The sequence below is a fragment of the Scyliorhinus torazame genome, chromosome 4 (assembly GCF_047496885.1).
Source record: "Scyliorhinus torazame isolate Kashiwa2021f chromosome 4, sScyTor2.1, whole genome shotgun sequence".
NCBI classification, from domain to species: Eukaryota; Metazoa; Chordata; class Chondrichthyes; order Carcharhiniformes; family Scyliorhinidae; genus Scyliorhinus; species Scyliorhinus torazame.
In genome coordinates this window covers 345602206-345625404 of record NC_092710.1, presented here as the reverse complement: position 1 = coordinate 345625404, position 23199 = coordinate 345602206, and the positions used below count along the sequence as shown (strand labels likewise).

At 48.0% G+C, this 23199-nt stretch overlaps 1 protein-coding gene across 1 annotated transcript in view; it reads left to right on the top strand.

Annotated features, from left to right (window-relative positions):
- Positions 1-23199, top strand: part of LOC140411508 (dynein axonemal heavy chain 8-like) — a 2059122-nt gene that overhangs the window by 1976837 nt on the left and 59086 nt on the right. Inside the window, exon 87 of the mRNA XM_072500594.1 lies at positions 6607-6767. Coding sequence (XP_072356695.1) covers positions 6607-6767 — 161 coding nt within the window. The remainder of the gene's footprint in view (positions 1-6606; positions 6768-23199) is intronic.

The window sequence follows — 23199 nt, the reverse complement described above, 5'->3', positions numbered from 1 at the left end:
TCCTTGATATGTATGTCCCTGTCAGGCAGGGAAGAGATGGTCGAGTGAGGGAACCATGGTTGACAAGAGAGGTTGAATGTCTTGTTAAGAGGAAAAAGGAGACTTATGTAAGGCTGAGGAAACAAGGTTCAGACACGGCATTGGAGGGATACAAGATAGCCAGGAGGGAACTGAAGAAAGGGATTAGGAGAGCTAAGAACAATCTTTGGCGGGTAGGATCAAGGAAAACCCCAAGGCCTTTTACACATATGTGAGAAATATGAGAATGACTAGAGCGAGGGTAGGTCCAATCAAGGACAGTAGCGGGAGATTGTGTATTGAGTCTGAAGAGATAGGAGAGGTCTTGAACGAGTACTTTTCTTCTGTATTTACAAATGAGAGGGGCGATATTGTTGGAGAGGACAGTGTGAAACAGACTGGTAAGCTCGAGGAAATACTTGTTAGGAAGGAAGATGTGTTGGGCATTTTCAAAAACTTGAGGATAGACAAGTCCCCCGGGCCTGACGCGATATATCCAAGGATTCTATGGGAAGCAAGAGATGAAATTGCAGAGCCGTTGGCAATGATCTTTTTGTCCTCACTGTCAACAGGGGTGGTACCAGGGGATTGGAGAGTGGCGAATGTCGTGCCCCTGTTCAAAAAAGGGACTAGGGATAACCCTGGGAATTACAGGCCAGTTAGTCTTACTTCGGTGGTAGGCAAAGTAATGGAAAGGGTACTGAAGGATAGGATTTCTGAGCATCTGGAAAGACACTGCTTGCTTAGGGATAGTCAGCACGGATTTGTGAGGGGTAGGTCTTGCCTTACAAGTCTTATTGAATTCTTTGAGGAATTCTTTGACCAAGCATATGGATGAAGGTAAAGCAGTGGATGTAGTGTGCATGGATTTTAGTAAGGCATTTGATAAGGTTCCCCATGGTACGCTTCTGCAGAAAGTAAGGAGGCATGGGATAGTGGGAAATTTGGCCAGTTGGATAACGAACTGGCTAACCGATAGAAGTCAGAGTGGTGGTGGATGGCAAATATTCAGCCTGGATCCCAGTTACCAGTGGCGTACCGCAGGGATCAGTTCTGGGTCCTCTGCTGTTTGTGATTTTCATTAATGACTTGGATGAGGGAGTTGAAGGGTGGGTCAGTAAATTTGCAGACGATACGAAGATTGGTGGAGTTGTGGATAGTAAGGAGGGCTGTTGTTGGCTGCAAAGAGACATAGATAGGATGCAGAGCTGGGCTGAGAAGTGGCAGATGGAGTTTAACCCTGAAAAGTGTGAGGTTGTCCATTTTGGAAGGACAAATATGAATGCGGAATACAAGGTTAACGGTAGAGTTCTTGGCAATGTGGAGGAGCAGAGAGATCTTGGGGTCTATGTTCATACATCTTTGACAGTTGCCACTCAAGTGGATAGAGCTGTGAAGAAGGCCTATGGTGTGCTCGCGTTCATTAACAGAGGGATTGAATTTAAGAGCCGTGAGGTGATGATGCAGCTGTACAAAACTTTGGTAAGGCCACATTTGGAGTACTGTGTACAGTTCTGGTCGCCTCATTTTAGGAAGGATGTGGAAGTTTTGGAAAAGGTGCAAAGGAGATTTACCAGGACGTTGCCTGGAATGGAGAGTAGGTCTTACGAGGAAAGGTTGAGGGTGCTAGGCCTTTTCTCATTAGAACGGAGAAGGATGAGGGGCGACTTGATAGAGGTTTATAAGATGATCAGGGGAATAGATAGAGTAGACAGTCAGAGACTTTTTCCCCGGGTGGAACAAACCATTACAAGGGGACATAAATTTAAGGTGAAAGGTGGAAGATATAGGAGGGATATCAGAGGTAGGTTCTTTACCCGGAGAGTAGTGGGGGCATGGAATGCACTGCCTGTGGAAGTAGTTGAGTCGGAAATATTAGGGACCTTCAAGCAGCTATTGGATAGGTATATGGATTACGGTAAAATGATATAGTGTAGATTTATTTGTTCTTAAGGGCAGCACGGTAGCATTGTGGATAGCACAATTGCTTCACAGCTCCAGGGTCCCAGGTTCGATTCCGGCTTGGGTCACTGTCTGTGCGGAGTCTGCACGTCCTCCCCGTGTCTGCGTGGGTTTCCTCCGGGTGCTCCGGTTTCCTCCCACAGTCCAAAGATGTGCAGGTTCGGTGGATTGGCCATGATAAATTGCCCTTAGTGTCCAAAATTGCCCTTGGTGTTGGGTGGAGGTGTTGAGTTTGGGTAGGGTACTCTTTCCAAGAGCCGGTGCAGACTCAAAGGGCCGAATGGCCTCCTTCTGCACTGTAAATTCAATGATAATCTATGATTAATCTAGGACAAAGGTTTGGCACAACATCGTGGGCCGAAGGGCCTGTTCTGTGCTGTATTTTCTATGTTCTATGTTCTATGTTCCTCTAAGGTTTGTGTGTGAGCAGGTCCTAGAGCTGGGGTTGGATGAGGGGGGTGGACATCTGCTGGGAGCGTAGCTGCAGTGTGATGTGGGTCCTGGGTGTGATGCCCAGGATGTGACAACGTGTCCTGGGACAGGATGGATGGGAGCAGTGGAGCGGTGGGCAGGCAGGACCTGGAGATCTCTCGTGGTCCTGTAGAGTGGGCTAGCTCATAGTGTAACTGTTGTGGCCTCTTCCCACAGTGTGCCAGGGAAGGTGCCAAAGGCCACGGTGCATGTGTCCTTTGTCTGGGTGAACTCTTCTGTTCCCCTGCAGTGGGGCTGCGCTTCTGTTGAATGCACTGAGAAACACTGGGCAGGATTCTCCGCCGGCGGGATGCTCCGTTTTGTTGGCAGCCCGAAGGTTTCCCGATAGCATGGGGTTGCCCCACAATGGGAAACCCAATTGACCGGGCCGGCGTAACGGAGCAACCCGCCGGGGGGGTGAGGCAGAAATGGAGCGCGGCAGGTGGAGCATCCCATCCACTGTTCGAGCTTGGCCGCACCCATCCCGTTGACGTGTCGACTGGTTTCCCAGTGGGACCCTGAGCATGGCGTCGGTTCAGCGCCGGGCACAAACCTTGATTTTCAGCAGATGCACGATTCTCCAATCACGGATCGCGTTCCCGGCATCGAAGGGGCGGAGTTTAGTCCAGTATTTTGCCACATACCCAGAAGGCATTGCGGAAAACGTAATGAATGAAAATCTTCTGCAACTAGTGAGAAAGGCGACTGCAGTTCAAAACAAATATCAAAATGTTATCTTACTATGATTTCTAAATACAGATCTCTTTCATTAAAATTCAGCTCTTCTTTAAAAACTTCCTTCATTCACCTGAGGAAGGAGCAGCGCTCCGAAAGCTAGTGACATCGAAACAAACCTGTTGGACTTTAACCTGGTGTTGTAAGACTTCGTACTGTGCTCACCCCAGTCCAACGCCGGCATCTCCACATCATGGCTACCATCGACACCGCAAACTGCCGGCTCAAAGTGGAGAGGATCTCCAGGAAGATCGCGCATATAGACACTGACATTAAGTTTCTACAAAGATGCAAGAAAGCAGACAAGATCCCGAAAGGGCTACAGATCACAAACCCACTCAAGTCGACCTACAATACAGACTTCGCTGAGAGACTCTGCCGTCGCACCTCTCTCACACTCCTCAACCACCTCGTCCGCCAGCTCTACAGCAGACGATGCAACCTGGAAACCAAGATAGAGGCCATATTCTCAACTTGCGCTCAGGACGCAGCAGACCAGCTGCAGAACACCGCCAAACAGATGAGACAACGATACTATGCCACCTATATGCATATCAAGAACAGAAAGCTTGAGAAACTTGGCATCACCACCGGCAGCAACCAAGCCACCCCCGGTGTCACAGTAGAAAACAATACAGGGAAATCTATTGTCAACTTGTCGGACTACACCCTTCAACCAGATGAAATCGAAGTCCTCAGCAGAGGGCTCAATTTCTGCACCACCACCAAAATGGACCCCATCAGTCTCGCGGCAGACACGGAGGAATTCATCAGGCGAATGAGGCTCCGGGAATTCTTCCACAGACCCCAAGAGGCCAACAGCGAACCCAAGCAGACTACCAATGAACCGGAACAGCAGACCGAGAGATCTGCGGTGCGGCAACCGAAGAGGAAAGAGTCGAATTGGACCCCTCCGGAAGGCCGCTGCCTTAGACTCGACATGTATGCTCAAGCCGTCAGGAGTCGCGTCAATGCCAGATTCATCAGTCGCATTCACAAGACAGCCCCGAACGTCACCCAAGCACAACGCAATGCCATCCGCGCTCTCAAGACCAACCACAGCATTGTCATCAAACCAGCAGACAAAGGGGGGGCCACTGTCGTACTGAACAGAACGGACTACTGCAAAGAAGTATACCGACAACTGAACAACCAAGAACACTACAGATAGTTACCCGCAGATCCGACCAAGGAACACATCCGCCAACTTAACAGACTGATCAAGACCTTGGATCCAGATCTTCAGAGCACCCTACGTGTTCTCATCCCACGTACTCCCCGCATTGGAGATCTCTACTGCCTCCCGAAAATACATAAGGCCAACACACCAGGCCGCCCTATCGTTTCAGGCAATGGGACCCTGTGTGAGAACCTCTCTGGCTACATCGAGGGCATCTTGAAACCCATCGTACAAGGTACACCCAGCTTCTGTCGCGACACGACGGACTTCCTACAGAAACTCAGCACCCATGGACCAGTTGAACCAGAAACATTCCTCGTCACAATGGACGTCTCGGCACTCTACACCAGCATCCCCCATGACGACGGCATTGCTGCAACAGCCTCAGTACTCAACACCGACAACTGCCAATCTCCAGATGCAATTCTGCAACTCATCCGCTTCATTCTGGATCACAACGTCTTCACCTTCGACAACAAGTTCTTCATCCAGACGCACGGAACAGCCATGGGGACCAAATTCGCACCCCAATACGCCAACATCTTCATGCACAAGTTTTAACAGGACCTACTCACCGCACAGGACCTTCAACCGATGTTATACACCAGATACATCGATGACATTTTTTTCCTTTGGACCCACGGCAAAGAATCACTGAAACGACTACACGATGACATTAATAAGTTCCATCCAACCATCAGACTCACCATGGACTACTCTCCAAAATCAGTTGCATTCTTGGACACACTCGTCTCCATCAAGGACGGTCACCTCAGCGCTTCGCTTTACCGCAAACCCACGGATAACCTCATGATGCTCCACTTCTCCAGCTTCCACCCTAAACACATTAAAGAAGCCATCCCCTATGGACAAGCGCTCCGTGTACACAGGATCTGCTCAGACGAGGAAGAGCGTAACAGACATCTACAGACGTTGAAAGATGCCCTCGTACGAACGGGATATGGCACTCGACTCATCGATCGACAGTTCCAACGCGCCACAGCGAAAAACCGGACCGACCTCCTCAGAAGACAAACATGGGACACAACCGACAGAATACCCTTCGTCGTCCAGTACTTCCCCGGAGCGGAGAAACTACGTCATCTTCTTCACAGCCTTCAACACGTCATTGATGATGATGAACATCTTGCCAAGGTCATCGCCACACCCCCACTACTTGCCTTCAAACAACCGCGCAACCTCAAACGAACCATTGTTTGCAGCAAACTACCCAGTCTTCAGAACAGTAACCACGACACCACACAACCCTGTCATGGCAATCTCTGCAAGACGTGCCAGATCATCGACATGGATACCACTATTACACGTGAGAACACCACCCACCAGGTACGCGGTACATACTCGTGCGACTCGGCCAACGTTGTCTACCTCATACGCTGCAGGAAAGGATGTCCCGAAGCGTGGTACATTGGCGAGACCATGCAGACGCTGCGACAACGAATGAACGGACATCGCGCAACAATCACCAGGCAGGAATGTTCCCTTCCAGTCGGGGAACACTTCAGCAGTCAAGGGCATTCAGCCTCTGATCTCCGGGTAAGCGTTCTCCAAGGCGGCCTTCAGGACCCGCGACAACGCAGAATCGCCGAGCAGAAACTTATAGCCAAGTTCCGCACACATGAGTGCATCCTCAACCGGGACCTGGGATTCATGTCGCATTACATTCAACCCCCACCATCTGGCCTGCGAAATCCTACCAACTGTCCTGGCTTTGTACAATTCACACCTCTTTAACCTGGGGTTACCCCATCTCTGGATCTGTAAAGATTTAATCACCTGCTAATGCTCGCATTCCAAGCATTGTTTGGCATCTTTGAATTTGTCTATATATGTGTTTCTGGAACAGACCTCTTCATTCACCTGAGGAAGGAGCAGCGCTCCGAAAGCTAGTGACATCGAAACAAACCTGTTGGACTTTAACCTGGTGCTGTAAGACTTCGTACTGTTAAAAATAGAAAGAAGAGAATTTGTTTCTGTTGCTCCAGGTTTATTCTTTAAAAGTCTGTTCAATTATTCTGATTCGTTTATGGAGGGTTTTCTTGTTGCACTGAATTGTTCTCTTCTAAGTTATTAAACTATGACTAATATTTTCAAATAAATTCATTTATTTGTTAAAGCCTAAATTGAACTGCCCTCTGTGCTCTACCTCAGTTCAATGGAATGTGCTGTTCTGTGATCAAGTACAATGGGTGTCATTGTTTTGTGTACTTGCTCCATAGGTATGGTTCAGTGAGAAGATGTTCGAAGCCAAATTCAACTTTTATACTGATTATATTATTCCACTATGTGCAAATGTAGACGCCTATCTGGAGTTTATTCAAACACTTCCTGCCATTGATACCCCCCAAGTGTTTGGCCTACACCCAAATGCTGATATCACGTAAGTAGGATACGTGTTAACTTATATTGAATACACAATGAATTGGGAAAGATCACTTGTTATTGTTCCTTATTCTGTGGTAATAATTAGACCACAACCTTTGCTGGATAATAGAAATGTCAGACTGAATTTTTCAGTGATACCCAAGGTCCCACCGCCACCAGCACCGGAAGCTTATTTTGGGGTGGCATTTTGATGGCAGAAATCAATGAACAGGCTGTTTTCAGGATGGCCCATCCCCAGGAGTTAGCACATTAATCAGAAGGCTGCTAGCCCAGCAATCTCTGCACTGCCAGCACTAACTGGGGCTACGCACCAAGGAGAGGGTGTCTAAATACCAAAACAATCTTGAAGATTTCTGAGTTCTTTTGTGGAAGCTGGATCTAAGCAGACAGACCCGATGGTCAGTGTAGGGGTTGATACTTTTGCAGCAATGGATTTGGAATAATGACAACCATTGGCACCAGGTGCCCCTCCATGGGCCACAGGAAGCGACTCTTAGTTGGACCCATAAGTGACTGAATTGGTTGCCTGGTGCAACCCAAAGGTTCAAGCCATGGCAATATTCCATGGCAAAGATAAACATTGGGACATTGATTTCCCCAGCAAGACCTTCCATTATCATTTTGCCAGCCTTAATATTTTCCAGTCCACCTCCAATGGGATGAGTAAATTCAGTCCACACATAGTTGGGGTGGGGTGGGGGGGAACGTGTAGAAATCTGAATGACACATTGGAAAAGCAACATGATTTTAATGAAACTCTGATGTTGCTGCTGCCACTGTCTCTGCCATCTGGCCGCCCAGCATTCTTCCATTTGAAATATATCATTTAAAGCAAATCAGGGGTGTGATTCTCTTGCCAAACAGTTTGCGATGCAACCGGCCCGCTCCCTTAGGCGAAATCGGGAGAAACCAATTATCATCACTTAAGCTCTATTTCCATACAAGTAAAGGGAGCTACCTCCAACTCCTCCCATGACCCAGCGGCCTCCAGCAACTGGTCACGCTGGCGCCGATTAGTACTCCTTTTTAAAAATGTGAACCTAGCGGAAGGGCTTCTGTGGGGAGCCAAGGAGGTGAGTGGCCATCTTTGGTCGCAGGCAAAGAGCCCGGGGGCACTGGGCTGCCACCCCAGTGCACAGCAGGGGGTGGGGGACACTTGGCTGGGGGTGGAACCCTGGCTGGGGGTGGGACCCTGGCTGTGGGTCCCTGCCTGTTTGCCTCACCATCCATCCATAACCCCCACCAACTGCCGAGACCTCTGGCCATGCTCCTGAGGCTATTACTAATAGGGAATTGGCAATCACGGTAAAGTGAGCACTTCACACAATGCAAGTGGATTCCTATGGGTGGGCGGGCCATGTAACAGGTGGGAGTCATTGCCTAGTATCCCAATCAGACCATGATGCCTGAACACTGCAGGAGCCAACACCACACACGCAGCAGCTGACATCCGTACGCCCAGGGAAGGGGTCCAGCGCCCGGTCCCGGTGAGGGGAGAGGAAGGGGGGCGGGGCTGCAGCCGGGAGTGCCTGGGCAGGGCGTTCCGGGTGGTGGGAGGAGGGGATCAATGGGGGAATGAAGGGTCCCGGGGTGGGAGCCACCGTTATTTGTCAGTCTAACACCCTCTCACAATTCCTTACAGATATTGAACGCAATGGACGGGATTTTGGACCCAGCAGGACTTGCCCAATTGGTGCTGCTGCTAGGCCGGGCGGCCAGGCGGCAGAGACAGTGATGGCAGCAGCATTAGCAGATGCTCGAGGCGGTGGCCCATGTGTCGGACCTTGCCCTACTCAGAGGACTCGTCTGCCCATCAGGCGGGAGTTCCGTGACGGCCCAGGGTGTATAGGCATCGCTGACCGTTTGAATAGATGACAGACAGCGTGTGCTGCAGGAGGCTCCGCCTCAACAAGGAAACGGTGTGGCTCCTGTGCCATGTCCTTGTGGACTTGGTACCACGTGCAGAAGGAGGACACCCACTCCTGGTGGCCGTAAGGTCACCGCAGCCTGAAATTTAACACCTCAGCATCCTTCCAGGGCTTGAGAGGGGACCTATGTGACATCTCGTAGCCACTGCCCACAGGTGCATCCGACAGCTCACAGGTGCCCTGTATGCCCAAGTGGAAAACTGTATCAACTTTGACGCGGAACAAGCCCAACAGCACGCCTGGGCAGCAGGTTTCTCCGCCATCACCAGGATGCCGTAGGTCCAGTGGGTAGTGGATGTCACACATGTTGCCCTGCACTCACCGGACCATGTGGAAGTGCCCTATGTTAACAGAAAGGGGTTCCATTCCCTGAACATACAGCTCATGCGCGACCACCACATGAAGATCATGCATGCTCCCTGGGGAGTGTACACGACAGCTGCATCCTGGGGCAGTCGGTCACCCCAGCCTCTTCGAGGACAACCCCAGGATGGGCGGCTGGCTATTGGGCTAGAAGTGGAACCCTCTGAGGACCTGGCTAATGACACCAGTACGAAGGCTGGAGACCGAGGCGGAGACTCGGATCAACGAGGCCCAAGTGGCCACTTGAGTTGTCATTTAGCTGAGTATCAGACTCCTCAAGATGTGATTCCGATGTCTCGACCGTTCCGGTGCTGCCCTGTAGTACCCCCCCCAGAGGGTCGCCCGCTTTGTGGTGGTCTGCTGTGTCCTCCACAACCCCGCACAGCAGCAGGGTACCATGATGAAGGTTGGTGATGAGGAACCTGTGGCCACTGAGGAGGAGAAGGACGAGGATGATGAGTCCACGCTGGACCAGCCGGGGTTGGAGGACAAACCTTGGGAGGAACCGAACGACCAGCTGGAGGCTGCAGGACAGGCAGCAGGGGCGAGACCTGGTGGTTAGGTGGATTAGACATGCTAAATTGCCCTTAGTGCCCAAAAAGGTTAGATTGGGTTCGGGGGGTGGGGTGGAAGTGAGGGCTTAAGTGGGTCGGTGCTGACTCGATGGGCCGAATGGCCTCCTTCTGCACTGAGAGCCAGCGAGGACCTCATCCTTGCTATATTTACATAAGAAGTAGCCTGGTCCATCATAGATGCCTTATCCACTCCCCCTCCCATCTCCCACCCTCTCAGGGTATGTGTTACATCAATCCAGGGTGCTGGACTGTGTCAGCACAATCAGCAGGTTACTGTGATGTCAGGGGGCCTCTGATGTGGGGGGGTCTCTGATATGGGGTGGGGTCTCTGACATGGTGGGTTTTCTGATTGGGTTTTCTGATCTGATGGGGATTGCAGGTGGGGGGGGTTTCTGATGGGGGTCTCTGATAGTGGTCTAGGTGGTGTTCTCTGGTGGGAAAGACTGATGGGGGTTTGTCTCGCATGGGTGTCTGGTGGGGGTTTGGTGGAAGGGGATCGGGTCACGTTCATGTGCGCATGCTGTCGGGGGTAGGGGTGGTAACCCAACAAACCCATGGTGGTGTAAGCAAGATACTCCTACTTGTCAGCAGTGTGGGGAGGGGGCAGGGTTTGCACTGTTGGGGAAAGGGGGGCCAACCACCAGACCTCGATATTGGGCCACTGCTCAAAATGGCAGCCCGATAGCGGGATTCAGAATGGAATCCTTTGAGTTCCCCACCATGCATAAATTACCATGGCAAGGGAGAGGGAATTGCCCCTGGGCGCCACTCCTATCCCCAGCGCAATTGATGAGCAATTGTTGGAAGAATATAGGGCGGAATTCTCCGTTACCCAATGCCGATATCGTAATCGGCAACTGGGCGGAAAATCGACTCCGACTCCCAAATCGTCGCCGCCGCTGGTTTGACGCCGGTCAGCCATGCTTTGCTCCCTTGCAAATGGCATAATCGCTGCACGGCATTGCAACAGCGTTGGCGTGTCATCGGCAGGCCCTCCTCAATGCTCCGTCTCCAATGGGCCGAGATTCTGACAGTGTGGGACACGTGTGGTCTCAGCGGTCGGGAACTGGCGTGGCGGCTGCAGACTGTGTCCAGCGCCGCCACACACGCCCGGGTCCCGTGCCGCTGGTCGGAGGGGCTTCCGTGATGGCTGGGAGACTGGTGGGGAGTGGCCAGGTGTGGCCTATGGGGTCGTGGGATGGCGGGTCGGGTCCACGTACGGCCAGCGCCATGTTGCAACTGCAACTGCTGCAAGTCATCAGCCATGCGCTTGCGCGGCCAGGGACCCGGCTCTTCTCTGGCCGTTTTCGGCGTGAGAGCATGGAGTTTCACCCGGAGCCGCTGCTGGCCTTCCCCATTTGAGCCGACACTTAGCCGCTGAAAAGAATAATCCAGCCCATAGTCTCCTAAATGGGGAATTCTGCCCTCAGTTTCTACAATGCAATGTTCCATTTGATCCAGCAGCAAAGCATTTTCTTCAGAACCCCAATGATGATCTCAGCTTCCACATTACTTCGTGAATATGTCTTATCATACCAATGATGATGTGATGAATGTAGCTTTTTAGATATTATTTAGTGAAGTAAGACTTAAAAGGCTTTTTGAAGCTTTTAAAAGAATCTTGGTTTGAAAGATGACAAAGCTAATAGGAACCTGTGTTGCATTTAACCATCGTGAAAGTTGGGCTAATGTAATTTTGATAAAGGGGATTATCTGGGAAGTTAATTAGTTTTCAGCTTAATGAGATTATGTCATTGCTGGGTGGAACTAAGGGATGGGGCTGGATTCTCCGACCTCGACGCCGAAATTGCGCTCGGCGACGGGGCGGAGAATCCGTTTGGTCGACAAAATCGTGACTAGCGCCGGTTACGCCACGCCGAGTATCCACCATCTCAGGCCATTGCCTGCAGCCCGCCCCAGGATGCTTTGTTGCCGACTGGCCGAATTCCCGACGGTGCGTTTCTAACATGGTCCCATCATCCATGATCCTCGTGTGTCGGCTGCGGACTCAGTCCGGGGCCGCTGTGATATGGTACGAATTAAGTAATGGCATGATGGGAAAACTGGTCAATGGGAAGACTGGTCAAAAGGTTTGAGACAATACAAGAAAGATTGAAACTACTCATTCCAGCTCACCAGGCCCAGGTAAAGAATGCTGCCCTAACCATTTTCAGACTAGTATGGCCGTAGGCCAACTCTGCATAACGTGAAGTCTGAAAAGATCAGCGAAGGTCGAGCCATTCCAAAACACCGGACCATAAGACATAGGAGTGGAAGTAAGGCCATTCGGCCCATCGAGTCCACTTCACCATTCAATCAAGGCTGATTTCAACTCCATTTACCCGCTCTCTCTCCATAGCCCTTAATTCCTCGAGAAATCAAGAATTTATCAACTTCTGTCTTAAAGACACTCAACGTCCCGGCCTCCACCGCCCTCTGTGGCAATGAATTCCACAGACCCACCACTCTCTGGCTGAAGAAATTTCTCCTCATCTCTGTTCTAAAGTGACTCCCTTTTATTCTAAGGCTGTGCCCCCGGGTCCTAGTCTCCCCTGTTAATGGAAACAACTTCCCTACATCCACCCTATCTAAGCCATTCATTATCTTGTAAGTTTCTATTAGATCTCCCCTCAACCTCCTAAACTCCAATTAATATTGGATCCTCAGACGTTCATCGTATGTTAGGCCTACCATTCCTGGGATCATCCGTGTGAATCTCCGCTGGACCCGCTCCAGTGCCAGTATGTCCTTCCTGAGGTGTGGGGCCCAAATTTGCTCACAGTATTCTAAATGGGGCCTAACTAATGCTTTATAAAGCTTCAGAAGTACATCCCTGCTTTTATATTCCAAGCCTCTTGAGGTGAATGACAACATTGCATTTGCTTTCTTAATTACGGACTCAACCTGCAAGTTTACCTTTAGAGAATCCTGGACTAGGACTCCCAAGTCCCTTTGCACTTCAGCATTATGAATTTTGTCACCGTTTAGAAAATAGTCCACGCCTCTATTCTTTTTTCCAAAGTGCAAGACCTCGCACTTGCCCACGTTGAATTTCATCAGCCATTTCTTGGACCACTCTCCTAAACTGTCTAAATCTTTCTGCAGCCTCCCCACCTCCTCCATACTACCTGCCCCTCCACCTATCTTTGTATCATCGGCAAACTTAGCCAGATGCCCTCAGTCCCGTCATCTAGATCGTTAATATATAAAGAGAACAGCTGTGGCCCCAGCACTGAACCCTGCGGGACACCACTCGTCACCGGTTGCCATTCCGAAAAAGAACCTTTTATCCCAACTCTCTGCCTTCTGCCTGACAGCCGGTCGTCAATCCATGTTAGTACCTTGCCTCGAATACCATGGGCCCTTATTTTACTCAGCAGTCTCCCATGAGGCACCTTATCAAAGGCCTTTTGGAAGTCAAGATAGATAACATCCATTGGCTCTCCTTGGTCTAACCTATTTGTTATCTCTTCAAAGAACTCGAACAGGTTTATCAGGCAAGACCTCCCCTTACTAAATCCATGCTGACTTGTCCTAATCCGACCCTGCACTTCCAAGAATTTAGAAATCTCATCCTTAACAATGGATTCTAGAATCTTGCCAACAACCGAGGTTAGGCTAATTGGCCTATAATTTTCCATCTTTTTCCTTGTTCCCTTCTTGAACAGGGGAGTTACAACAGCGATTTTCCAATCCTCTGGTACTTTCCCTGACTCCAGTGACTTTTGAAACATCATCACCAACGCCTCCACTATTTCTTCAGCTATCTCCTTTAGAACTCTAGGATGTAGCCCATCTGGGCCCGGAGATTTATCAATTTTTAGACCTCTTAATTTCTCTAGCACTTTCTCCTTTCTGATGGCTACCATATTCAACTCTGTCCCCTGACTCTCCGGAATTGTTGGGATATTACTCATGTCTTCTACTGTGAAGACTGACACAAAGTACTTATTCAGTTCCTCAGCTATTTCCTTGTCTCCCATCACAAAATTACCAGCATCATTTTGGAGCGGCCCAATGTCAACTTTTGCCTCCCGTTTGTTTTTAATGTATTTAAATAAACTTTTACTATCATTCCTAATGTTACTGGCTAGCCTACCTTCAAATTTGATCCTCTCTTTCCTTATCTCTCTCTTTGTTATCCTCTGTTTGTTTTTGTAGCCTTCCCAATCTTCTGACTTCCCACTACTCTTTGCCACATTATAGGCTTTCTCTTTTGCTTTGATGCATTCCCTAACTTCCTTTGTCAGCCATGGCTGCCTAATCCCCCCTCTGATAACCTTTCTTTTCTTTGGGATGAACCTCTGTACTGTGTCCTCAATTACTCCCAGAAACTCCTGCCATTGCTGTTCTACTGTCTTTCCCACTAGGCTCTGCTCCCAGTCGATTTTCGTCAGTTCCTCCCTCATGCCCCTGGAGTTACCTTTATTTAACTGTAACACCTTTACATTTGATTCTACCTTCTTTCTTTCAAATTGGAGATTGAATTCGACCATATTATGATCACTGCCTCCTAAGTGCTCCCTTACTTTAAGATCTTTAATCAAGTCTGGCTCACTACATAACACTAAGTCCAGAATGGCCTGTCCCCTCGTGGGCTCCATCACAAGCTGTTCCAAAAAGCCCTCCTGTAAACATTCAATGAATTCCCTTTCCTTGGGTCCACTGGCAGTATTATTTACCCAGTCCACCTGCATATTAAAGTCCCCCATGATCACTGTGCCCTTGCCTTTCTGACATGCACTTTCTATTTCGTGGTGCATCTTGTGCCCCTGGTCCTGACCATTGTTAGGAGGCCTGTACATAACTCCCATTATGGTTTTTTTGCCTTTGTGGTTCCTCAACTCTACCCACACAGACTCCACATCATCCGACCCCATGTCGTTTAGTGCTATTGATTTAATTTCATTCCTAATTAACAAGGCAACCCCGCCCCCTCTGCCCACCTCTCTGTCTTTTCGATAGGTTGTGAATCCCTGGATGTTTAAATGCCAGTCCAGAACCCCTGCAACCATGTCTCTGTGATGCCTACCACATCATACCTGCCAGTCACAATCTGGGCCACAAGCTCATCTACCTTGTTCCGTACACTGCGTGCATTTAAATATAGCACCTTTAATTCTCTATTGACCATCCCTTTTTGTTTTCTTAGTGTGGTGGACCTTGGTTTACTGAGCCTTTCCATACACTGTCATATTTTGTGGGATGGGGACTATTGTAACCTCTCCTGTCTTTTCGTGCTTTTTTGTATTCCTAAGCAGCTACGCTTCCCACTGATTACTTCACCTCTTGGTTCCCTGACTTTCCCTTCCCCCCCAATCTTTAGTTTAAAGTCCTGACCTATGATAGCGCACGTTCCTCCCTGCGAGGCTAACAGATAATCCAAAGCCAGTCTATTTTGTAATGCCACGGTCCGGACAGCTACTAGCTCAGCTGAGACCTCAGCCAGTGCCTGTCCAGTTTCCCTGGCTTCTGCTGCCGTTACGTTCGCCAGTTGTTCCAATGCTGTGGCCATGTGGATCAGTTCGTTGGATGCCTTGCCCGTTCCGTACAAAGGAAAGGCCATCTTAAAGAACTGTTCCGTTTTAGAAATAGTCCTCTTTGCTCGTGAGGGGGAGTGCTTCAGGGTGGGTAGGTGATGCATTTGAGATACGACGTATCCCAAAAAGCAGGATCCTGTCCAATCAATGGGGAGCCATGGATATGCTTTAGTGCCGCATATGAAATAGGTTCCATTATAGGCCGTAAAATCATCAGCTGATGTCATCCAGGGGATTGGGGATGTCTGCCCCATGAAATGTTAGAGGTTATATTCCATACCTTGGACCAATCACAGTTAAACATGCCCTTGTTGGATATGCCTGGTACCGGTCCTTGCCAGTCAACTGTAAGGTTGCAACTACTTTGCCCCATTAACTTTCCTCTCCCTGATTTATTAAAACACATGGAACCTTGAACATTATACGAGTGGACAGTGAGGGAGGGTGGAGTCAAGGCATGATTACAGGTAGGTTGATACGAAGCTGAAAATGTAGTCATGTCATAGCCAGCAGATCTCCATATTTCCATATCTGCCCTATTTCCCCTGCTCCCTGTTTGATTTTGTCATAAAATCCATTCAACCGTCTCTGCGATATGAAAGGGGAGGGATTGGAAGGTATTCCTTCCCTCGAATGGACGGGGATGTGGGTACAAACCCAACACTTGCTTACGTTCAATTTTTCGGCATAAAGATATGACATATATAAATAGGTATTGGAAGGCAGGTCTCGTTTAGGTCGTTTTTTTACTACTGAGTGGCCATTAAGGCTAAATAGTCCAGAGAGTCCAAAAATTATAATGAAGATCTTCATCCTGTGTTCTCGTCTGGGTTGGAGACTATCTTCTTGTAATCGGATAGATGTATCCAACTTGAACGTCCTTCAAGCTTGACGGAAGTCGGTGCAGTCAGCAGTACGAGGAAGGGTCCGCTCCAGCGTTGTCCTAGTTTCTTTCTGTCCCAGTTTTTCACCAACACGTGGTCTTCCGGTTTGATCACTGGGTATCGAGGGACGGCTGCCCCTGCTGTTACTGGGAGATGTGCCTGTTTTACCTGTGAGTGGAGAAACTTCAGAGAAAGTGTTAATTGCTTCAAATAGTTCTGCATTTGTTCCCCCATCACATGGAGGTCTACTCCCTCTAGGGGTTGTTCATGGGCACCCCAGGGAGTCCTCATTGACCGACCATAGATTATCTCTGCAGCTGACTGTCCGGTCCGCAAATGGGGAGTCACTCGCATGTGAAACAGTGCCAAGGGTAATGCTTTTAGCCAATTTAACCCAGTTTCTTCAGTTAATTTAGATAATTTTTCTTTTAAAGTCCTGTTGGCTCTTTCCATAATTCCTGCTCCCTGCGGGTGATACGCACAGTGCAGTTGCTGTTTAATTACGAGTGCTTCGCACAATTCAATGTTGATCCGAGTTATAAAATGTGGTCCATTGTCTGAGCTCACCATTTTGGGTACCCCAAAACAAGGAATGACTTCCGTTAACAACAACTTCACCACCGTATGTGCCATACAATTAGTGGTGGGGAAGGCTTCAATCCATTTACTAAACACATCGATTATTACTAAATAATATTTATAGCACTGTGCTTTTGGCAATTCGATAAAATAAAGCTGTAAACAGGCAAAAGGGCCATCTGGCAAGGGAGTGGTCCCTGGAGGGCATTTGATGCCTGTACCCTTATTATGTTTCATGCAAATAACGCATCGATCCAGCCGCGTTTCTGCTGCTGTATTCAAATCTGGGTGTCACCAAGTTTTTAGGAGTAGCTGTACCATTCCTTGCCAAGATGGGTACAAGAATGCAAATAATCAATAAGTACCAGCAATAAAGAATCCGGAATACAAACTTGACCAACGGGAGTAAGCCAGAGGTCTTGTGTCAAGGAGTGTGAACACCCCATTGACTTCCATAGTGTGCGCTCGGAATCAGAGGCATCCCTCTGTAAATTTTGAACTTCAGTTACGTCTGGCATGCCCTTCGTTCCGACTGCAGGTACCTGGTTCAGAGCCTGATTAGCCCCACTGGGAACAATCAGAGAGGCTGATATAGCCGCAGCCTTAGCAGCCGAATCAGCACGGGCATTTCCTAATTGAACAGGAGTGTCCCCCTTTGTGTGCGCAGCACATTTAATAATTGCCATTTGATGGGGAAGCTGAATAGCATCGAGGAGATTTTTAACCCAAAGAGCATTTTGAATGGGAGCTCCCACAGAGATGAGAAAGCCTCGCTGTTGCCAGAGGCAACCAAAATTGTGGGTCACCCCAAAGGCATACCTAGAATCAGTGTAAACATTAGTACTTTTATCTGTGGCCAAAATACATGCTCGAGTAAGGGCAAATAGCTCAGCTTTTTGTGCGGAGACAGGGGTCTCGCAGGCTGCTGCTTCCTGCACGTCAGTGTCGGTTACCACGGCATATCCCGACTGTGGGATGCCAGTGAGAGAAATGGAGCAACTGCCATCAACATAAAAAATTAGATCTGGATTATCAATAGGCCGGTCCGTTAAATCTGGGCGATAGTAACGTGAATCTGTCTGAGAGTTCTGACATTTAAGAGCTCTTCTTTGAGAGGGACGTTGGATGAATTTGGATTTAATTTTGGGCGAAGTGCCTTTGTAACAGGTCTCACAGTTGCAGCCATTGCTCCAATAATAAGACACAGCACATTTCATTTGAGGTTTAGAATTGTCAGACCAGTCCATGTTATTAGTTTTAATACTGGATGCTACGCTGTCAGGCAAAACCTGCATTAATAGTGCATTAAATTGGGGAGACTGTGTGCCTGCATTGAAAGCAATGTCCCCGGAGTAAAGAGTGTACACGCCACAAAAGCGGTCAAATAATTCTGGACCATCTTCCCTAGAAGTGGGGGTATATTCAAGGAGTTTGGCGATGTCAACGGGTTTACGGAGAGCCTGTTTTAGTGCGGGGAACATTAAAGTACGCTGATCGTCCTCCATTTGGTGTGCGGCACTGAAGGCCGTCCACGTGTCCCCATGAAGTCCTAATTCATTTTTCCATCTTTCCCCTAATTCTGGGGGAAGGGATCAATAAATCAGTGAATATTGATCACGTGCAGTAGCACCGTACATGGTCGCAGTTCTCCTCAAAAACTCAGTGAACCCCTCCAGATCATCTTTGCAGGAGGGACATTGGGCCATGATCAAACATAGCTCATGGGGTTTAAAAGCCTGCCACACCTCAATGAATGGGTCGTCATTATCATCAGCGTGGGGGTTAATAACACTCCTAATGGGATAATTTGCAGGGGGAGGTGGTGGCGGAAAAGTTTCCTCCTCCTTAGGTTGGGGTGATAAATCAAGAAAAGCCTGATTAACAGAGGTGAAGGGTTGTTCCATATTCACGGCTTGCATATGTGACCGAGTGCGTGTTGCTACGGGGGATGCGTTAGCAGGAGTTTCATCGGCAGTGGGACCATAAGGGGTAGGCTGTACTTGGGACGGTGGAATTGTAGGATCGGGGTGTGCATGATGAGGTTGGGGTCCAGGGGTCAAATCCTCCTCCTCGTCCATATCACCTGAATAGGGAAACATCGGCATGCCAGAGCAACTGGGAGGATCCTCCTTTCGTTTAATTTGATGGGCTAGCCCTCCCTGCCTATTGGTTGGAGATTTTTTATTTTCGCCTTGTTGTTTATGCTTTCTATCCCAAAGTTCACATTCCAATTTTAAAGTCTCCCAATTTTTTGCTTTGCCATCCACACAATCATCAATCCCTTTTCTACGGGTGTTATCTCTCCAACTCATTAATAGTGATTGCTCGTGGCGCTTAGTGGACTGTTTTTTCCACTCTGAAATTTAAAATTTCCATTTGAAGCCGGCGTTTTTCTGCCAAATGATTTTCTCAGCTGAAATGCAATTATCATAGTTCCAAGTGCCCCCTAGTGGCCAAATATCATTACCCAATTTATTGTTCAGCGCTGCAGATAATCTCCGGAAATTACGTTCTTGAGAAGGGTTTTCGGAGCACATGAAAAATAGAGGTGAATTGCCCCCGGTTTTGTCTAAACTTTGTTCCATAATGTCAATAAAATGAGCCCCTGGCAACAAAAAATGATCAAAAAAAATCCCTGGTACCAAATCAAATTGCAGGGTCCCTGACCCAAACATAAGCCTGTATAACAAGAGGTCCCTGACCTAAGGCTAACCACAATTGGGGTCCCTGACCCTAAGTACTCTACTAACAGTACAATTTAGAATCGAGCATCGTCACCTGTTTAGTTACTTCCGTCAGGGATGAGGGGTCGAACCACCAATCCGAGAGAGAGAGAGAGAGACCAAGGTTAATCTTACCTTGTGCTGGCGTCCGTCTCTTTCCTCTGGGTCTGGCTCGATCACTTCTTCAGTCCCCCACGGAATTCACTCAGGATATTGGTAACTGCTCGGTTGCGCAAAAATGTCAAAGTTAATATTTTCCCGCTTCTGTAGGAGAAAGATTCAACACACTCGTTAAGATAGAATAACAACGTTTTATTTTTTAAACAACTGCATGCAGTACTGGCTGAAACTTGAAGTCAGAGAGCAGTCAACAAAACTGCTGAGTCTTTCACAAGTTCCGTGCTTTCGCGGAGAATTAGCTCAATATTTATACATTATCATTATCAAGACTGCGTGACAACAGTATAGTCAGGAGTTGATTCGAAATACAAACGGAAGCATAGAACAGACAATTTTGGTCACATCACTCATACCATTATTTAGTCCTTGGAGGGAACATTGAAAGGTCAGAATAGAATTGTTTCTTCCTGAACTTATCTTGTTTTAATTCCTACGGCCCTGGGTTATGACGAGTGAGTTTTATCAGGAGTTGCCGAGGTCCGGTGTTTTGGAATGGCTCGACCTTCGCTGATCTTTTCAGACTTCACGTTATGCAGAGTTGGCCTTATCAGTCTTTCAAGCTGGAATGAGTAGTTTCAGCCTTTCTTACATTGTATCAAATATTTTGACCAGTCTTCCCATTGACCAGTTTTCCCATCATGCCATTACTTAATTCGTACCATATCACACCACCACAGTCAGGCAAAGGACGATCGGCGGGCAGGGGGGCTTCATTCTGAGGGCAATGTGTGCTGGCAGTCCAAGGCAGCGAGCGGCCTATGCGGGGCACTATTTTGATCGTCCAGGTCCGCGGGCTGAGTCTTCCATGGAGCACAGTGTGGCCGCTGGAGGCGGTGGGGCCTACGACAGCTGCCTGCTAGCCCCCAACAAAACGGGAAATCTGTGGCCTTTTAACACCAGTTTTCCTGGCGTAAAAGACCACTGTTTTCCCAACTGCGTGGGGGACATAGTCCCAAAAATGGAGAATCCAGCCCATGATGTTTTTTGAGAAAGCATTTTTCAGTTTCAGATCTGACTGAAGCTGTATTCACCAGGAAACTGTTTTGCTCGCACTGTAAGTTACTTAAAAGAGATTAATTATATTTAAAGCAATGCAGACTTGTCTGAGGACAAGGTGGAGCTGAATACACATTTTGGAGACTTTCAGCCAGGATTTCTGCAGGGATTTGGACCAGAGTCAGATCTGTTCTGTAAGGCAATGTCAAGAGATCTCTTTCTCAGAGAATAATTCTGCAAATCAAGTATTCATTTGTGCCATTGGTATTTAAAGTGGATTAAGAGCTTAGATGGTTTATTTTCATATTGATAAATTGGGAATAAAGATCACAAGGAAGGGCATTGTATTCACTGTCGTGGTGATTGGAGGATTTTAGGAATATTGTCTTCTCAATATTGAGACAAGTTAAGAGTTAAAAGTGTAGTGTAGTGTGCTTGGCTGTAATGTTTTTTAAAAAGCATTTAGGGTTGCTTTTAATAAATAGGAGGTGAAATTGTGAAGGAATTTGTTTTTCAGTCTAGACTAATGGACCGTGGTTGGACTGGGGAGATCCCTGGGAGTTCATGTGCCTTTGCAGCCTGCAGAGATTATGTTATTTTTCAACTTGGAGAGATTAGGTCATTCCTGGGTGGAGCCCAGAGAGGCAGTGAGTTTGGAGAAGATTTGAGAGAGAGGAGCTGAGCTCTTATTTGCCTGACTCTGAGTCCACAATTCTTTCCAAGTAGGATATATTTTTTAAAAGAGTCATAACATTTTTTAAAGCAGAGCAGTATTGTTTGAAGACAAGGAAGAGCTGAAACAACCTGGTTGAAACAGATATTTGAAGATAGTCAGCCAGAGTCTGAAGGGGTTCCAACCGGAGCCAAATCTATTTTAGAAAGCTAGTCTTTGCCCTGCTAATTTTGACATGGATTAAGAGCTGTATGCTTCTTTCCTTGTTGTTTAATGGGAAATTGTATAGTTGTGTTAAAGGGTAATTTGTAAGCTATTCTTTTGTGAAGTTAAAAATTTAACATTGTACACACAATAAAATTTTGTTTTAGAAATATCAAAACCCTATTTTGTTCATGTGATCACCCCTGAAGTGAACCATTCTTACCGCACAGTCTTAAAATAAACTAAAATATTGGGGATTAGATCAAGTATCCAATAAAGGGGAAATTTAGTGTGTGCAATCCACCTACCCTGAATGCCTTTTGGGTTGTGGGGGTGAAACCCACGCAGACACGGGGTGAATGTAAAAACACCACACAGACAGTGACCCAGGGCCGAGATTCGGACCCGGGTCCTCAACACTGTAGGCAGCAGTGCTAATCACGGTACCACCGTGCCACCCTATTTTAATACTCTGAGTAGTATTGTTTGAGTAATATTGTTTAAGGAGTAATTGTAAGCTAATTTTGGGTGTGATGTTAAAGATTTTAATACTGTTATGACTAATGTTTGTTTTAAAATACCACGGGCGGGATCTCTCAGCCTGAGGCCAGGCCGGAGAATTCCTGCGACCGGCGCGAATTGCACTACGCTGCTCTGACGCCAGCACGTGATTCTCCACAGAGCGGAGAACCAGCGCCATTGGCGCCACCGTGGTTGGCGCAACGCTGGTCAGGGGCCGCTCTACCTGGCCGGCCTGCCAATTCTCGGACCCCATCGTAAAAACGCCAAGTCCCGCCGCCGCCGTCCACACCTGGGAACAGGTACTACGTGTCCTTGATATGTATGTCCCTGTCAGGCAGGGAAGAGATGGTCGAGTGAGGGAACCATGGTTGACAAGAGAGGTTGAATGTCTTGTTAAGAGGCAAAAGGAGACTTATGTAAGGCTGAGGAAACAAGGTTCAGACAGGGCATTGGAGGGATAGCCAGGAGGGAACTGAAGAAAGGGATTAGGAGAGCTAAGAGAGGGCATGAACAATCTTTGGCGGGTAGGATCAAGGAAAACCCCAAGGCCTTTTACACATATGTGAGAAATATGAGAATGACTAGAGCGAGGGTAGGTCCGATCAAGGACAGTAGCGAGAGATTGTGTATTGAGTCTGAAGAGATAGGAGAGGTCTTGAACGAGTACTTTTCTTCTGTATTTACAAATGAGATGGGCCATATTGTTGGAGAGGACAGTGTGAAACAATCTGGTAAGCTCGAGGAAATACTTGTTAGGAAGGAAGATGTGTTGGGCATTTTGAAAAACTTGAGGATAGACAAGTCCCCCGGGCCTGACGGGATATATCCAAGGATTCTATGGAAAGCAAGAGATGAAATTGCAGAGCCGTTGGCAATGATCTTTTCGCCCTCACTGTCAACAGGGGTGGTACCAGGGGATTGGAGAGTGGCGAATGTCGTGCCCCTGTTCAAAAAAGGGACTAGGGATAACCCTGGGAATTACAGGCCAGTTAGTCTTACTTCGGTGGTAGGCAAAGTAATGGAAAGGGTACTGAAGGATAGGATTTCTGAGCCTCAAATTCTTTGAGGAGGTGACCAAGCATGTGGATGAAGGTAAAGCAGTGGATGTAGTGCACATGGATTTTAGTAAGGCATTTGATAAGGTTCCCCATGGTACGCTTCTGCAGAAAGTAAGGAGGCATGGGATAGTGGGAAATTTGGCCAGTTGGATAACGAACTGGCTAACCGATAGAAGTCAGAGAGTGGTGGTGGATGGCAAAT